Here is an 18123-nt window from a genome sequence, read left to right as displayed (position 1 = left end):
AGATTCATCTCTTTGTAAAGAAAGCTCCACAAAGGCCTTGTTTTCTCTTCTTCCTCCATATAACCTTCTTCCCTTCTCTTCTTCTATATGCTTAGTTTCCTTTTGACCCTGTCAGATTATTATACTTCCTGCTTTCCTTTTATCATGATATCCTCCCATCTAAGAGATTCTACACACTTTCTGAGAAGATATAATAGAGCAAAGTATTCCTCAACTATAAACAAAGACATTTACATTTGGTATACACACAGCTGCACTTTCTTCTGATATGATATAAAAAATACTGCATTCCCTAAAGATTACTAACACAACCCCTTCAAATTTCCATACCTTTTAGTTAGGGTTGAGGTTCCCGGAAGGATTCTTCTATCTTGTGTCTCCCCCTGGTAACTACTGAGCTAATTACTATAGAAACTAGGGTCTTTCCAGGGATCTAGTGGAGGTAAAGGGAACATACAGATATAATATAAATCATGACATAAAGGTGCACAAATTGTAAAACATGGAGGGAATCACACAAATTCCTTAAGAACTAATGAGAAAAACTTGGCTGTGTGTTTGCCAAGTGAAGGGTGGTAGGGGGTTAGAGTGCAAACAGGCTGGAAACAAGCAAGTTGCCTAGAACATTAGCTGGTGATTACAATTTGCCTTTATGGGCTGGCATGTCTGTGGTTTATGGGAGACTGAGGCTCGCTTACAGAGCTAGGGCCAAGCAATCCTGCCCTTCATTAGGGAAAGTGAAAATTAGGCTACACAATAGAAAGTCCTCTTAATTCACAAATTTGACCAAATGTGAGCACTTCTGTTCCTATGCACCTTCGGCAGACTTGAAAGAAGTGGAAAGATTTTAGTTCTGCTGAACTTTCACTCTCCTACATGGTAACAATGAAGGCTACAAATGATTGTACTACCTTCTTAGCTAACTTCCTTAGTCCTAAACAAAACTTATTCCACTTTGGACACATCTTCTAGGCCAGAATGCTGCTGGACACATCCTCCTCCACTGTACGTGAGTTTTTATTTGGTTTAAGTCCCACAGCTGCGGCAGCACACTGTCTAGAAATAGTTTGTGCTGGTGTTCAAGCTCCACAAGCCCTGGTCTCTATTTATGACACTCCCTTTGACTCTTACTCTTTGATTTCAATCAATATACTGAAAATAAAATGCAGACCTTGAATTAAAAAACAAACTAGGCTAGACAGGAGTAAGGCCTTTAATACATTACCTTTTCTATGCTAATTTCGGGGGGGGGGGGGAGTTTAATATCCCTTCCTCTGCTACCTTTCTTCCTACCTCAGTATTTTTAACTATTAATGAAAAACACAAATTGAACACCTCCCTATTCAGTTTCTCATAGGCTGCTACCAACAATGGAGGAACATTACGTATTATTATCAAGAGAAGAAGAATGTTCCACAAACCACAGGAAACCTGTTTGTGGTTTCAGCCTCTATGAACTTTTGTTCTCACTGCTGACAGACAGTATTGTGCCCTAAAAACAAAGAGGCACAGGTAGGAAAGAGAGCCTTCCAGATGAGATGGTGTAAAGATTCAAATGGGCTGCAGGTAGCAATGCCAAAAATGGACTTTGCCTAGTAAATGGCTAGCTGGTCTGGGGGCATTTTAGATGGAATAAAATGCATACTTTTGAGTTTGACATAAATGCCCTGGACAGTCATTAGTCCTAGATATGAGAAAAATTAGCCATTCCCTTCATTGCTATTTCTGCTGGTTTGATGGAGGTTGGTTAATTAACACCAGCCAGGGGAATTCATTAGATATCCTTTGGTTGACTATTACTCCTTCCAAGTCAACTTCACAGTATGTACTTTACTGAATGCCCACTAATGCTTAAGTTTTTGTGATTTGCTAAGTAATACTGATACAATTTAAAAAATTAGAACATTACCCGGTGATCTTGGCATCTCACCAGGGACTGCTGGGCAGTTACCTTCTCCTGATCACAATGGCTGGAATGAAAAGATCCTCTTCTCTGCAAAGCCATTTCCCTAACTGAATACTTGGCACTGGTCTTTGGAGGCCTTACTTAGGGACCCAGATCCAGGGAAATACAGCACTTTGCCTGTTTGATTCATTTTATTTAGGCCCATGATCTGTGTCCTTCAAATTAGCAAATATATTTACTAATTTACAAGTTATTCGTATATATCCAAGTGGGGAAAAACTTATGCTACTTGAAAACAGATGATCTTAAAGCTGTTTAGTACAGTGGAGTCATCTAATCCAATTCTCTGATTTTACAGAGGGAGAAAGTGAGGCTCAGAGACTGGACAGACTTGACTGAGGTCATATAGCTAACTAGTAAGATAGCTGGATTTCAAGCCCAGCACTATTAACTCCTTAGTCCAGTGTACTTTTCATTATAATAATAGTGCCTATCTTCATTTTTCGTTTTTTGGAGGGGGTGGGGAAGGGGTGAAAAGAAAGAAAAAGGAACAACAACTGGAAAAATACACAATTGTACTATTTATGACCTCTGGTCAAATGTTACAGATGCAGGCTAAACGTTTCTCTACCCTTCTCTTTTGATTCCCCAGGGACGGCAACCTATGAAACATGTCTGTCTGAATTTTTTACATTGCATTGCACCCAGTGCAGAAACTCTTGCAACCCTGCCCACAACCTGTTATTATAGCCCAACTAAAAGAAACACAGAACTTAGTTATTTGGCCCAAAGCCTGTTCATTCACCATTGAAAAAAATAAAGTAGGGGATGAAAGCAGGTACCCTATACAAGTGGGTTGAAATCTAGATGTTAATAAATCAACATTATAATCTATGTCTAATATATATATATAGTTTAACTACATTATGCTTTAATAATTTAGCTCTGAGAAGCTATATATTACAGTACTGTCTAAATTATACGAGGACACTAAAATACCATTATAATACTTTCAGTTTTCAAACTGTGAGACCACATTATTAGAGAGACTTGTCATAAGGGAAGAAATGTTTGTGACTGCAGTCTATCAGAGAATGGCTTTTTAAAGAATCTTGTGTAAGAGCATGTTTGATGTTGCAAAACACATTATTTTAACATTACTGTGCTTTATCACAATAAAGATTGTATCAAAATTTAGAAGGAAAGAGAGCTTTGCACTTACTGACTACCTGCCACCCCAAACAGTGTGCTAGATATTTTTCTTAGATTATCTAATTTAATCTTCACAAGGCTGGAATAAGATTATCATCTTATTTTTTATGGATGGGGAAACTAAGATTCAAAGAAATTAGGTGGTTTACTTAAGATCACATGGCCTATAACACACAGACCTGGGACTTGAACCTAAGAGTGATTCTAAAGCCACTGGACTTTCCTTTATACAATATGTCACCGTCACTCTAGAGGTTTAGAGAAAAGCTGTTCTTTGGCTTCCCAGAAGTTTCCTCAGCAAATGAAGTCACTCACTCACTACTTCTCCACTGTGTGTCTACAACTGTGTCGGGGTCAATTCATCCATCTGCCCAATACCCAATCTATCACCAAATAGGTATCAAGTGCCTGTGACGCTCTAGGCATTATGCTAGGTACTACGGATACAACAATGAGTGAAAAGGAGGTCCACGAGTCCTGTGGCATGAAGAAGAGTCGTTAATTAAACAGTCATAAAAATAAATGTAAAATTACAACTGTGTTAAGGATTATGATAAATTAAGTGTTAGTAGCTCTGGGGCGCCTGGGTGGCTCAGTCGGTTGAGTGTCCGACTTCGGCTCAGGTCATAATCTCACGGTTTGTGAGTTTGAGCCCCGCATCCAGCTCTGTGCAGATAGCTCGGAGCCTGGAGCCTGCTTCAGATTCTGTGTCTCCTTCTCTCTCTGCCCCTCCCTTGCTTGTGTGCTCGCTCGCTCTCTCTCTCTCTCTCTCTCTCTCAAAAATAAATGTAAAAAAAAATTAAAAAGAAAAAGAAGAGTTAGTAGCTCTGGGTCTGAAATTTAATCTGGTACCATTGTAGTGTCTAACAGTGGTCTCTGACTCAGTCTGGAGGGCCATGGAAGGTTTCTCTGGGGAAATGATGACTGAAAGGAGATTTGGAGAAATAGCAAAATTACTTAGGTAAAGAAAATTGTTCTAGATTGAGGGAACACTGTGCAAAGATACCATGATGAGAGAAAGCAGTACATGTCTGAAGACATGGAAGGGTGATGTGAATGTAGCAGAAATAGCAAAGGGGAGCAGCACAGTACATCAGGCAAGAGAGACAGGAGCAGCCAGATGATACTGGGCCTAGGGGCCAAAGAAAGGATTCTGACTTTGGTACAAAAAGCAACGGGAGGCCACTGAATGGTTTTAAGAGGGGAGATAACATGACCAGATACACATTTTCTAAAAGCCTACACTGAAATGGGGAGAAATGATTCAGAGGAGGAAGAAGTGGACACAGGAGGACCAGTCAGGAAGCTTCTGAAATAAACCAGGCAAGAGATGATGGTACCTTAATCTAAAAAGGTAAAAGTGGAAATGAGGAGAAGCGGATGGATTTGAGATTTATTTAAAAGTATAAAAATGACAACTTCATAACAGCTTGAATATGGGAAATGAGGAAGATTTCAAAGACGAGGCTGGTATATGGCTTGCTTAGATGGCAGGGAACATTGAAAGAAGGTCAAATTTGGTGGGAGGAGGGGAGAAGAGTAGAAATCGTGGGTAAGTTTTAGATTTGCTGAGATGCCTCTGAGATATATAAATGGCAGTAAGAGCTCAGAGCAGAAGTATGGATTAGAGACAGGACTGTCTGAGTTGTCTGAAAATAAATATTAAGCTGTGAGTACAGATGAAATCACCCGAGGAGAAAAAAGATCTATGATGGAGCCCTGAGGAATCCCATCATCCACTGGATCGATGGAAGAGGACAAACCTATATAAGAGACTGAGAAAGAATAAACCACTGAGAACAGAGGAAAACTGGGAGAATGCAATGTCACAGGAGCCAAGGGAGGAGAAAAATTTCAAAATAAGAAAGCCATTAGTGCTGAGTAATGCCGAGAGGTAAAGTAAAAATTAAGACTTTTAAAGTCTGTGGATTTAATAACATGACAGTTATTACTGACCCTAGAAAGAGCTGCTTCAGTGGTACGACAGGTGTGGAAGTCACAGTTAGAGGGAATGAAGAATGAGTAGTAGAAGCCATGGTGGCTATAAGAAACTTATTCCCATCCTGAGAAGAGTTTCATTTGAGAAAGGAAAACCAATACAGAGAGTACAAAAAATAGACACAACGTTACCAGTTTTACTAATTCTTTACATGCTACAGAAATTCAGAAGAGGAAGGCTCAAGGTGACTGGGTAACCCAGGAAAGTCTATAAAGTGGCAAAGTTATTAATTAAAAAACTTTGAATTCATTTTTAAATCATTGAAGTATAGTTGACATACAATGTATAAGTTTCAGGTGGACAACAGTGACTCAACAATGAAATACATTACTCAATGCTCACCACAACAAGTGTAGTCACCAGCAGTCACCATGCCACATTATTATTATAATAGAGAGAAGGAGTATTTAAGAAGTGCACAACTGAATGTCTGAGAAGTGCTGAATGTGAGGAAGTTACATGCAAACACTACATGGTGTGTGTATGGGGGTGGGGGTAGTGGCGAGGTGGAAGCAGGATGGGATAGAGTGATAAAAAAGCCAACACATATGGACGCAGTTCTGTTTTGTGACGTAGGCTCAATACTGAATTTTTTAGGACTGGGTAATCTATGTCCTAGTCTCTCCTATTTTTTGCTGCTGACCTGTGGGCCAATTCCTCTCTCATAATCAATTATACCAGAAGGTTGGTAGGGAGAAGAGAAAATAAGAATCATAAATCAACTGTGCGCTCACTGGTTTTGGATAACGTTGTGTGAAAAGGTGGGATGCGTAAAATCAATGTAATTTTATATTTATGGCTTTGAGGTAGTATGACAGAGTAGGAAAGAACACAGACTTCAGAGCCAGAGGGAGTCAGATCTGATCACCAACTCTGTCATTCGCTGCCTATGCAGGCATGGGAGGTGCAATCGATGTCCCTGAACCCCAGCTTCTCATCTGTAAAGTGGGAGAAATAAGTTTCTTGGCAAGTTAGAGATGAGATGTAGTGTCCCCTGATAGGAATCTATTAATCGATGGCTAATGCTATTTTACTAATACTATAATATATAGAGAAAACAGGTAATACATTCAAATAGAGAACCTTGTATTCCTAAGATGAAGGCATTTTATTTACTGGTGGGCCCTGATATAATTTTTCTATTGGTATTTATCTAGAGACAAGTGAAAACCCCCTATAGCAAAGTTTAGGTCTTACACCTTTTGTGAGGTAAACATAATTTATTTGTCTCACAGACTTTTACCATTAATGATATTAAGTATTTAACTATTCAAGAAGTATTTAAAGATTAAAATATATTCTTATTTTATATTACGGCTAATTTTGTTAGAGTGGGATAAAGACACACACACACAAAAAAAACGAAAAAAAGGAAAAAGTAAACCAGAAGAATAAAAAAGCAATGAAAGTTAAGGGTGAAAAAAGGACAAAGCACAGGAGAGGCAAAAGCAGAGAAAGAGACAGAGAAAAGACAGAGAAGAGACAGTCAGAAGAGGAGTGACAGGAGAATCTGCCCGGCCCTCTCGGATCCCTCCAGATTCAGCCTCACCATTTCTGTATGACAGACAAACCAAAGCACTCTGAGCCTCCTGCTCTGCCAAGGAAGCTCTTCCTCCGTCTGATCATACCACTGCTTTCCTTTCTTACCCGCATCCCTCCGCCCCTCAGTCTCCTTATCGGTATTTTACGTGACAGTAGACCTGCCACTGTTCAACACTGCTCTGGGCCACTTCCTCTCAATTACTTAAAAAAACAAAAGAAAACAAAAAAACAAAAAAACACATTTACATTTGCATCTGCTAAACTAAGAAGGACATAACGCGACAGAGAGGAGGAAATATGTTTATAGAACACTGAGATCTTCTGTAGGAACACTTTTTTTTAGAGGTGCTTTGAGAAATTTTATTACTTTAAGACATGTCAAGTGATGGATATAATTTTGTAAAATATGCCAAAAGATAAATGAAATTAAATCAAGGGAAAAGCCCAGACTCTGAGATGACCAACCCTGATTTATTTAGTGATCTTTCTTACTGTGTGCTGAGGGCCATCTTCATTATCCCTCATGTAGAAAGGCTTGAGTGCTAATGGATAATTAATGACGAAGACTGGTATGTTGCCACAGTGTTTCACCAGGTACTTTTCATGTTCAGTATGTAGATCAACACCCCACTGTAGTGAGAAAAAAAGAAGTTATCAAAGGAGAAGACAAAGCTGAAATACACAATGCAGTACCCAAAAATAACCTGTATCAGTTCCAAGGGCTTCCTCTGTGTATCAGTGATGTGTGGAGCTGTCTGCTGAGGTTACACAGATAAGTGAAACAGAGAGGTGTGTTATGAGAACATCCGAAGGCCTGGAGAGATGAAAACTGAAACCAGTAGATAAACACTATGCTTTCTGTCCCCCATCTTGGGGAGCGGCATTTAGCAGATGAATCGCATCTGCAAGAAAATTAAGTACACTTCCCACAGTGTGTAAAAACGGACTTCAAAATCATGGCTTTTATTAATATCGCCTACAGCTTCTTCTATGGTTACTGTTCCTAAGTCACAGGAAATTAAATGATGAAAGATAATATTCCTAATATTCAGTCTATCTCTGGCTAGGTGGCTTCTCTCAGTGAATTTTTTTTAATAAAAGAGTCAATTCATATATCAGATGTTCTGATGAATATTTAATAACACTGTCTATCTATTCATTCAACAAATACTAATGTGCCTATTAAATCCCGGGTACCATGCTAGCTAGATACTGAACATAGTGGTGAGAAAAACAGAATCCCCGACTTCATGAAGCTACCAGGGTAGGAGACAAATATTAAATAAAAAATTATACAAATTAACTGATTATAAATATAACAGGCGTAACTATTATAACTCATAAGAGGATCTGACTGGACTGGGGATAGGAACAGTATATGGAATAGTTTGAAGATAGAGTCATTATAGAAATTCTTAACATTATATTATTCCTACTGTCTGCCAATACCTTAATTATAGAGAAGAAGCTCTGACATAGGAACAAGGAGACTCACCTCTAACATTATGTGCATGCCCACTGATAAGTCATGTGACCTCTCTGAATATGTTACCATTCTCTTAAAGGATTTTCACCTTCCTAAACTTGGGAAACTTCTTTATAACCCTTTAGTCATGACTATTATAAAGGATAGGATTCTACTTCAAAATTATTATTTATTCTAACTGTTTCAACAAGGTTAAGCAAACATCAAAAAAAGGCCAATCTAAAGATAAGCAAATACTAAACACTGCTAATAAGAGAAATAAGATTATTTTAAAGAATTCTTTTTTTTTTTTTTTAAAGTAAGCTCTACTCCCAACATGGGGTTTGAACTCACGACCCTGAGATTAAGGGTTGAATGCTCTACCGACTGAGCCACACATCAGCATTGTTAATGACAGATACTAAGGACAAGAGCAGGGGAAGATACGTATAAGTATTAATATAAATGTAAATAAAAATACTACCTCTGGGGTGAAGGTGAAGTTCTGAGATGCCCGCTTTAAGATCTCTACTGCTTCAGTATAAGAAATGCTGGAAAGGAACAGGATAAAAGCAGAGAAAAGTCAATGCAATGGTATGTTGTTAATTAGTCCATCTGAAAACCACAAAAGGCCTATTCCCATATAATCTTTGAGGTCACAAATGAGTACCAAGTGGTTATTGAGTAATCAAGAATGATTAAAAACAAATCATCACTGAGTAATCAGAAATTAAGGCTGATCTAATCGTACAAGAGTCTGATCAGTATGAAGAGAAACAGCCATTCAATAATCCTATTCCTGATCTACTTGTAGTGTACACAGAGGAACTAGTCACTTAAGCAAGTAAAGATTTTCTCTGAATTCATGCTATGCCAATGCCCTAATAAAAGGTATGAAATATTGAGGTTGAAAGAGCAAAAGTCTTTCCATAAAGTCATCATTCATTCATACAATATACATTTATTGAGCACCTACTATGTGCTAGGCATTATTCTAGGCACTGGAAAAATAGTAAATAAAAACAAAGCCTTTATGGAGCAGATATTCGTGTGTGTGTGTGTGTGTGTGTGTGTGTGTGTGTGGTGTGATGTGTGGTGTGTGATGGGGATGGTGGGTGGGAAGAAAGATAAACATAAAGAATATCATGTCAGGGTGCTATTGGAGCTGTGAAGAAAAATAAAGCAAGGTGAGAAGACAAAGGATGTTTGGGGACGCTATTTTATTAAACAAAAATTTTTTTTAATGTTATCTATTTTTGAGAGAGAGAGACACACACACAGAGTGTGAGCAGGGAAGGGGCAGAGAGAGGGAGACACAGAATTGGAAGCAGGCTCCAGGCTCTGGGGTGTCAGCACAGGGCCCAACGCGGGGCTTGAACTCACAAACTGTTGAGGTCATGACCTGACCCAAAGTTGGACTCTTAACTGACTGAGCCACCCAGGCACCTCTTGGGGGTACTATTTTAAATAAGATGGCCAAGAAAAGTCTCACTGAGCTGGGGACCTGCATGACATAAGGAAATGAACCATACAAATATCTGAGGGGAAGTATTCTAGGCAAAAGGAACAGTGAGTACAAAGGCCTGAAGTGAAGGAACAGTTTGGCTCATTCAAGGAACAAAAAGGTCAGTGTGCCTGTAGCATAGTGAACAAGGGGAGGAATGTCAGGAAATTAGATAGGAGAGACAGTCAGAGGTCAGATCTTATGGAGTCTTTCAGGCCATAGTCAGGGCTTTGTAATACATGCTAAGGGTTGTAAGACTGATTAGGAAAAATACCATTAGTTATCTCAGTAAGAAACTCTCATGTCTAAAGCAAGTCAAGCCAAGCATTTGTTTTAATTTAACTTAGTATTACCATATATGAACCATATATGAACATAGTAAAAAAAAAAATCACTATGTTTAAAAGAGCGTACATCTCCTGTCTCATAGCTACCTGGCTCCACTCCTGACATACAAACACTGTTATTGGTTTCTTGTGTATCCTTCTTGTGTATAATAGGAGTTTTATACACCTATTAGCAAATATTAATATACAATCTTGTTTAACAGATGACAGCCACAGTATACCTGCCATATACACTTGTTTTCCTCAATCATATGCCATGCAGATCTTTCCATATCAGTATATAAAGAGTTTCTTCATTTTTTTGAATTATTACATAATATTCCATTTTGTGGCTGTACCCTAATTAGTTTAACTACTAACCCACTGATGGACATTTCAGCTGTTTCTATCTTTTACTATTAGAAATCATGACTACATACATCAATTACAAATGATTCTACATTAATTCCATATTAATTATGAATATGGAAAAAATAGAATTGTTGGATCAATGTGTATTTACATTTACAGTTTTTATATATTTTGATACTGCCAAAGATTCTGCTTCCCTTTTATAGTGTTCTACCAATTTATGCCTATTAGTAGTAAACAAAAATGTCAGTTTCCCTATGCCATTTGCAACAGTACTTTGGATGATTAAAAACAAAAATCTACAATAAAACATCAAAAACACCTCCACCCAAACCCCAAAACAAACCAAACAAAACCCCAAGATCTACAAATTTTCTGAAGGACTTTGAGTTCAAAAAGTAACTTACTTAACACAAACTTATTCACTGAGGGAAAAATGAAGTTCATACCTCTAATAACTAATTGGAAAGAGTTATGTATATAGCACAAATGAAGCTTCCAAAGCTGTTCTGATGATTTTTCCAAGATGAAAAATTTATTCAAATTAAAATCTAGTATTACATAACAAGTTATTTCTAAGGTAACAATGGTGATGGTGTTGATGGTAGTAATAATTTTTAAATGAGTATTTTACAGAAGGGGAATAGAAGGTTAGAGGGGACAGTAAGTTGCCAAAAATCACTCACACAAATAAATAGTAAAACTGATGTGCTGACTCCAGAGCCTAAGCTTTTAACTACTAAGATAATGCCTAGGACACTTGGGAGTTTAATTATGCTCAATCAAAACAAACACAATAGGCTCTGAGTTCTCCCTCTGACTCTACCACTTATTGGGTACTATGTAAATCACTTTACCTTAAGGAAAACATTTTATAAATTTCTGTAATGTTTTATACAGCCAGTAAAAAAAAAATTAAATATTTCTACTTGTAAAATAAGGGTATTGGACTACATTGTCTACAATTCTTTCCTGCTTAGACATTCTATTGTTCTATTCCATCAAATGCTTGAGATGATCTACTCCTTATACTGACAAATATAAGAGCTAAGTGGGAAGCACCAGGATTTTGTGCCAGTGATATGTTACTGCTACATTATTTTAAGAAAATGACTCTCTGTGTAAGTATCTCTTGTTATTCTGGATCTTCTGCCCCACTCTCCCTACACCCTAAGTTGAAGCACAGCTTTTGAGTTCAAATTACAGTTCTGACACTGGATATCCTTAGTGGCCTTTATCAACTCTCTCTCTAGTAAAATTTTTTTTTTTGTATGTACAGAGAATAATAGTTCTTCTTCCCAGAAGTTATTTCTAAAGTACTTTGAGGAAGGAGGAACAGACGCTGATATTGCATGATGCAGTATCAAACTACCTTGATATTTAAATTTTTTATTGTTGAATGAAGAAAATTATTCTGAAGCTGTTGGAGTAAAACTGCTAAGAGAAAATTATTCGCATTCTTTGACTCAAATTCACAGATAAACGAAGAGCAAAAGAAGGTAAGTACTCTATTGTTAAAAAAACCTTAATGCTATAAAGAAGAATAAAATAAATGAATTCTATCTCTGCTTGGTAAAGGCTAAATTCAATTACTACACAAGACCTTTAAATAATATATCTTCATAAAAAACAATCCTAACAAGTGGCCAAGAATACAATGAAATCTGTTTATGCATAAGAACACAAGTCACATGGTATCTTCTGTGTGTGCGTGTGTGTGCATGTGTATGTATACTTTGGGGAGTGTCTCAATTCTAATTCATCATGCTTAGGTCTACTCTCATGTCCTCTTATGGCTGTTAAAATCTTTGGTTTCAAAAGCTAGCAACACCCCCTCCATCTAGCATATACTCCACACCTTGAGAAAACTCTACGTCATGTCATTTATGTATACCCCTCTGGTGTTCAGTTCCCTCTTCATTTCTAGCTCCTGGAACTTCCTCCTACTTTCCAGTGAATTCAATAGTGTATTTAAAAATTTTTGTATAATTTTTAACAAGCATTTTTAGATGTTTTGTAGCAGGAGTTTTATTTAAGTTATCTAGCCTGGCACACTGTTTAAGCAGTATGGTCATTAGATCCTTTAAACAGTATGATAGACAAGTTATTACTTTTTTTCAAGTTTATTTATTTTGAGAAAGAGAGTGTAAGTGGGGGAGGAGCAGAGAGAGAAGGAGAAAGAGAATCTCAAGCAGGCCCCGCACGGTTAGCATGGAGCCTGAGGTGGGGCTTGAACCCAAGAACTGTGAGATCATGACCTGAGCTGAAAACCAAGAGTTGGATGCTCAAGTGACTGAGCCACCCAGGTGCACTGACAAGTTATTACTTTATAGAAGAGGAAACTGAGGTTCAAAATGATTAAAGATTTACTATTAACCAAGTTCATAGTTGTAATTATATAATCATTCAAATAGTTAACTATTCATCTTTTGCTCTAGATTTTAAATTCCATAAAAGGAACAATCCTTGCCTGTATTCACTACTGAATTGTTAATGACTAGCATAGTGCCTAACTCATAGCAGGTAGCCAATAAATATGTGTTGAAAAATACTAACCCGCTGACTAATGGCTGATAACAAGTATAGCCAGAATTAGAATCCAGGTCCTCTAAGCCATAGCTCATTGCATTCACTGCCCAGAGTAAACAGTGATACATGTTAACAGGAAACCTCAGGGAGAGGACCTAGCCTAAAGAAGAATACTCTCGGTCCCATGGTCGCGCAAATTTCATTTACTCATTCATTCCATTATTCAATAAATATTTACTGAGTTCCTGTTAGAGGTACTAAGCACGGGGGGTGTTGTAACAGTAAACAAAATCAACAAGCTCCCTACCATATGGAGTTGAAAACACTAAACAAATCATCACAGGTATACATTTAAACCACAACCATGATTTGTGCCGTGGAATGGATGATGATGCTGGCAATGATTGATGGGACATAGCCCACAAGGTCATTTCCCAACCTCAGTATTTTACAGACCTGGACTCCAAAGCACAAGTTAAGTGATATGTGACGGTCATAAGGACAGCAAGGAGCTACAGCTACTCTAGCATTAATTCCAGTGCCCTTTTGAATAACATGAAGCATAGTGGTTGAAAGCATGAGCTGTGAAATCAGACGAGTGAGTTTGAATCCCCATTTCATGTTTTATTTGCCTAATCTGAGTTGATTCTTCATCTACAGAATGGCAGTAACAACTATTCACAGAGTTGTTGTGAAGATACAATGAACTACTGGTGTATGTAAAGTGTATCATTACCTGGCACATAGCAAATAGTCAATAAAAGGTGGATATTTTTTTCCCATCTTAGATCTTATTCACTAGATAAGATGTTCTCTCTCGTTTTCTCTCCCCAGCACAGATCCTTCGGATGCCCAAATTAATTCTTTCCTACCTGCTTACTTACTACTTTTATCAATATGCAATGTTCATAAGTGTTCTGTAAGCTCCAGATCTGTACACTGAAACTGCCTACCCAACATCTACCTGAAAAGAATCTCAGCCTTAACATGACACCTGATGATGATGATCCTGATACCTCCTCCCAACTTCCCCCAAGGGGGATACCACTTTCCGAATCTCAGTTAACGGCAACTCCATTTTTATAGCTGTATAAGACAAAAGGTTTGAAGTCACTCTTGACTTATTTTCTCTCTCCCGAATATTCTCAGCACATCCTGTTTGCTCTATCTTTAAAATATATCCAGAATAGAAAAACTATCTCCACTGCTACCATCCTGGCCTATGATGGTTATTTTATGTGTCAACTTGGCTGGGCAATGGTATTCAGATATTTGCTCAAACATTATTCAGGATGTTTCTGTGAAGGTGTTTTTGGGTGAGATTAACATTTAAATCAGTGGACTCTGAGTAAAGCAGAGTACTCTCCACAGTGTGGGCCACATCCAATTAGTTGAAGGCTTTAATAGGACAAAGACTGGTCTCTCCCAAGAAAGAGGGAATTCTGCCAGCAGAATGCCTTTGGACTCCCAGCTGTAACTCTTCCCTGAGACTCTAGCCTGCTGAACTACTCCATCAAATTTTGAACTCCTCAAGGATCCACACTGTAGGAGATGATTCCTTAAAAATAAATATTTACATATACACATCATGTCAGTTTTGTTTCTCTGTATAAATCTAATACATGGTCTAAATCATCATGTACTCTCATCCAGATGACTCTAATAATCTTCTGGTTGGTTTTCTGCTCTCACTCTTGTGCTGGCTCTCACCCTGAAGTCTGTTCTCACCCAGTAGCCAGAGTGATCCTATTAAATCCAATTCAGATCTTATCAGTCCTGCACAGAACCTTTTGATGGTTTCCTTACCTTACTCAAGCAAAAACCCAAACTCTTCACAGTGACCTAAAAAGCTATACATGATTTTCCACCTCCCACCACCTTTCCTTGTCTTCTGTTATCCTTTTCCCTTATCCACTCCTCATTATTACTTGAACAAACCAGGTATGGCCCAACCTCAGGGCCTTTGTACTTGCTATTCCCTCTGCCTAGAATATTCTTTTTCCACATATCCATATAGCTAGTTCTCTTAGTTTCTTTAACTCTTTACTCAAAAATCATCTCAGTGAGATCTTCTCTGTCACACTAAGCAAAACTTCTACCTCTTCACTCTTTTTGTCTTATCTTCTCTCTCTTCTCTGGGTTTCTTCTCCCTTAGTATTATTCATTCTCACAGACTGTATGTTTTACTTATTTATCTTGTTTCTTATTTCCTCCCCAGAAATGTAAGCTCAATGAAGGAAGGGAATTTTATCTGCTTTGTTTGCTGCTTTAAAACAGTTGTTTCAGATTTTAGAACAAGGCTGGCACATTGTGAGAATTCAATATACACTGTTTTTTTCCTTTTTTCAAGTTTTTATTTAAATTCCAGTTAGTTAACATACTCCATATACACTTAAGTGAAAGAAAAAAAAAACCTCAAAAGCTTTCAGTTGTACTCCACTGCCTTTCGATTCTCTATCATAGGGCTCCTATTTCCTCTTTTTCTGATCTTACATCTGTTGTTTTGCTATTTATTCAGGCTCAACGACTCATCACTTTTAACTTGTAGCCTGAAGGTCTACACTGATATCTGAAATTCTCAGCTCAGTCAAGTATGCCAAGTTTTTCTTATTACCATTCTCCAGGACAGGCTGAATTCTTTATTCTCTTAGAACAAAAACTTCCTAAAGCTAATGACAGCAAGTGAAGAATGATACCAACTTACGTTCAGAAACAATTTTCTAGTCTTCTGAGTACCAAACTTAACTCCTATACACACTAAATACACCGAATACTAAGACTTATATAAATGATTTGTATTATTTATGAAGAGATTGCTTATTGCTTTTTCCATATCAAGTATGTGTTTGTTTTATAATAAACTGTAAAATGGAACAACCTATCTGATTAGTATGGTTAGTGGAATTAACAGTCTGATATCAAGTACTACTTGTATAGGATAGTGGAAATGAAGAAAAAATGTATGTGTTATACTTAAAACACAGATCTTTAGATTTAAAAAAAGTCACCAAAAAACCAGGTTTAGAATATATTATCAGATTAGAGCAATTGAAGGTAAATTAAAAAAAAAAAGACTGAAACAGTAAAAGTGATAGGCAGACATTACATGTATGTATTTTATAAGTTGGTTTTAAAAAATTTTTTTTTCAACGTTTATTTATTTTTGGGACAGAGAGAGAGACAGAGCATGAACGGGGGAGGGGCAGAGAGAGAGGGAGACACAGAATCGGAAACAGGCTCCAGGCTCCGAGCCATCAGCCCAGAGCCTGACGCGGGGCTCGAACTCACAGACCGCGAGATTGTGACCTGGCTGAAGTCGGACGCTTAACCAACTGCGCCACCCAGGCGCCCCTAAGTTGGTTTTTTAGATGACACAAATGGAAAGATATTCCACGCTCATGGATTGGAAAAAACAAATACTGTTAAAATGTCCATACTATCCAAAGTAATCTACAATTTTAATGCAATCCCTATCAAAATACCAATAGTATTTTTTACAGAAGTAGAACAAACAATTCTAAAACTTGTATAGAACCACAAAAGACCCCAAATAGCCAAAGCAATCTTGAAAAAGATGAACAAAACCGGAGGTATCACAATCCTAGATTTCAAGAGGTACTACAAAGCTGCAGTAATCAAAATGTATAGTACTGGCACAAAAAGAGACACACAGATCAATGGAACAGATAAAGAGCCCAGAAATAAACATACAATTGCATGGTCAAATAATCTTTGGCAAGGAGGCAAGAATATCCAATGGGAAAAAGGCAGTCTCTTCAACAAATGGTGTTGAGAAAAGTGGACACCTACATGCAAAAGAATAAAACTGGACCACATTCTTACACCATACACAAAAATAAACTCAAAATAGATTAAGAACCTAAATGTGAGACCTGAAACTATAAACTCCTAGAGGAGAGCACAGGCAGCAATTTCTCTGACCTCAACCACAGCAACACTTTTTTAGATATGTCTCCTGGGGCAAGGGAAACAAAGGCCAAAATAAACTACGGGGACTACACTAAAATAAAAAGCTTTGGCACAGCAAAGGAAACAATCGACAAAATTAAAGGATAACCTATTGAACAGAAGAAGACATCTGCAAATGACATAGCCAATAAAGGGTTAGTATTAATAATATATAAAAAACTGATATAACTCAACACCCAAAAAAACAAATAGTCCAATTAAAAAATGGGCAGAAGACACAGACATTTCTTCAAGAAGATATAGACAGATGGCCAACAGATACATGAAAAGATGCTCAACATCACTCATCATCAGAGAAATGTAAATTAAAGCCACAATGAGGTATCACCTCATACCAGTCAGAAAGGCTAAAATCAACAAAACATGAAACAAGTGTTGGCAAAGATGTGGAGAAAAAGGAACCCTCGTGCACTATTGGTGGGAATGCAACTGGTGCAGCCACTGTGGAAAACAGTATGGAGGTTGCTCAAAAAATTAAAAACAGAACTACCATATGACCCAGTAATTCCACTACTGGGTATTTACCCAAAAAATTAAAAAACACTCATTTGAAAAAAAATGTATGCGTGCTTATGTTTATTGCACCACTATTTACAACAGCGAAATTATGGAAGCGTGTCCACTGATAGATGAATGGATAAAGAAGATGTGGTATCAATATGTACACGATGGAATATTACCCAGCCATAAAAAAGGAACAAAATCTTGCCATTCACAACAACATGGATGAATCTGGAGAGTATAATGCTAAGAGAATTAAGTCAGTCAGAGAAAGACAAATGCCATATGATTTCACTTATATGTAGGACTTAAGAAACAAAACAAACAAAGAAAAAAAACAGATGAACCAAAAAACCCCCCAGACTCTTAACTATAGAGAACAAACGGATGGCTACCAGAGGGGAGGTAGGGAGGTGATGGGGATTAAAAATACACTTATCTTGATAAGCAATGAATAACGTATATAATTGTTGAATCACATTGTATCACCTGAACCTGATATAATACCCTATGTTAATTATATGGGAATTAAAATAAAAGCTTTTTAATTGAGCCAAATTTTGATTACTAAAGTATTAGTTTGAATTGCATTAATACAATTAATAATTACTCTGTTCATTTATCTTGCTATGATTTATTCATTTATTTATTCATGAAACATTATCACCTAGGAACCAGACATAAGAGCTATAAAAACATTTAAAACCTGGGCCTTCCTTGTGATAAGGAGATATATATATTTATATATATATAAAAATTAATGGAGTGCAATATATA

The 18123-nt window shown here is 37.3% G+C and overlaps 1 protein-coding gene across 1 annotated transcript in view; it reads right to left on the bottom strand.

The window, feature by feature from the left end:
- NARS2 (asparaginyl-tRNA synthetase 2, mitochondrial) overlaps window positions 1-18123 on the bottom strand; it is a 134768-nt gene that overhangs the window by 21614 nt on the left and 95031 nt on the right. The window contains exons 10-11 of the mRNA XM_043580121.1: window positions 8609-8675; window positions 7152-7289 (exon numbers count right to left, since the gene is read on the bottom strand). Coding sequence (XP_043436056.1) covers window positions 7152-7289; window positions 8609-8675 — 205 coding nt within the window. The remainder of the gene's footprint in view (window positions 1-7151; window positions 7290-8608; window positions 8676-18123) is intronic.

The sequence above is a fragment of the Prionailurus bengalensis genome, chromosome D1 (genome assembly GCF_016509475.1).
Source record: "Prionailurus bengalensis isolate Pbe53 chromosome D1, Fcat_Pben_1.1_paternal_pri, whole genome shotgun sequence".
Classification (NCBI taxonomy): Eukaryota; Metazoa; Chordata; class Mammalia; order Carnivora; family Felidae; genus Prionailurus; species Prionailurus bengalensis.
The sequence above is the reverse complement of the archived record's forward strand: the minus strand, read 5'-3'. Positions and strand labels throughout refer to the sequence as shown.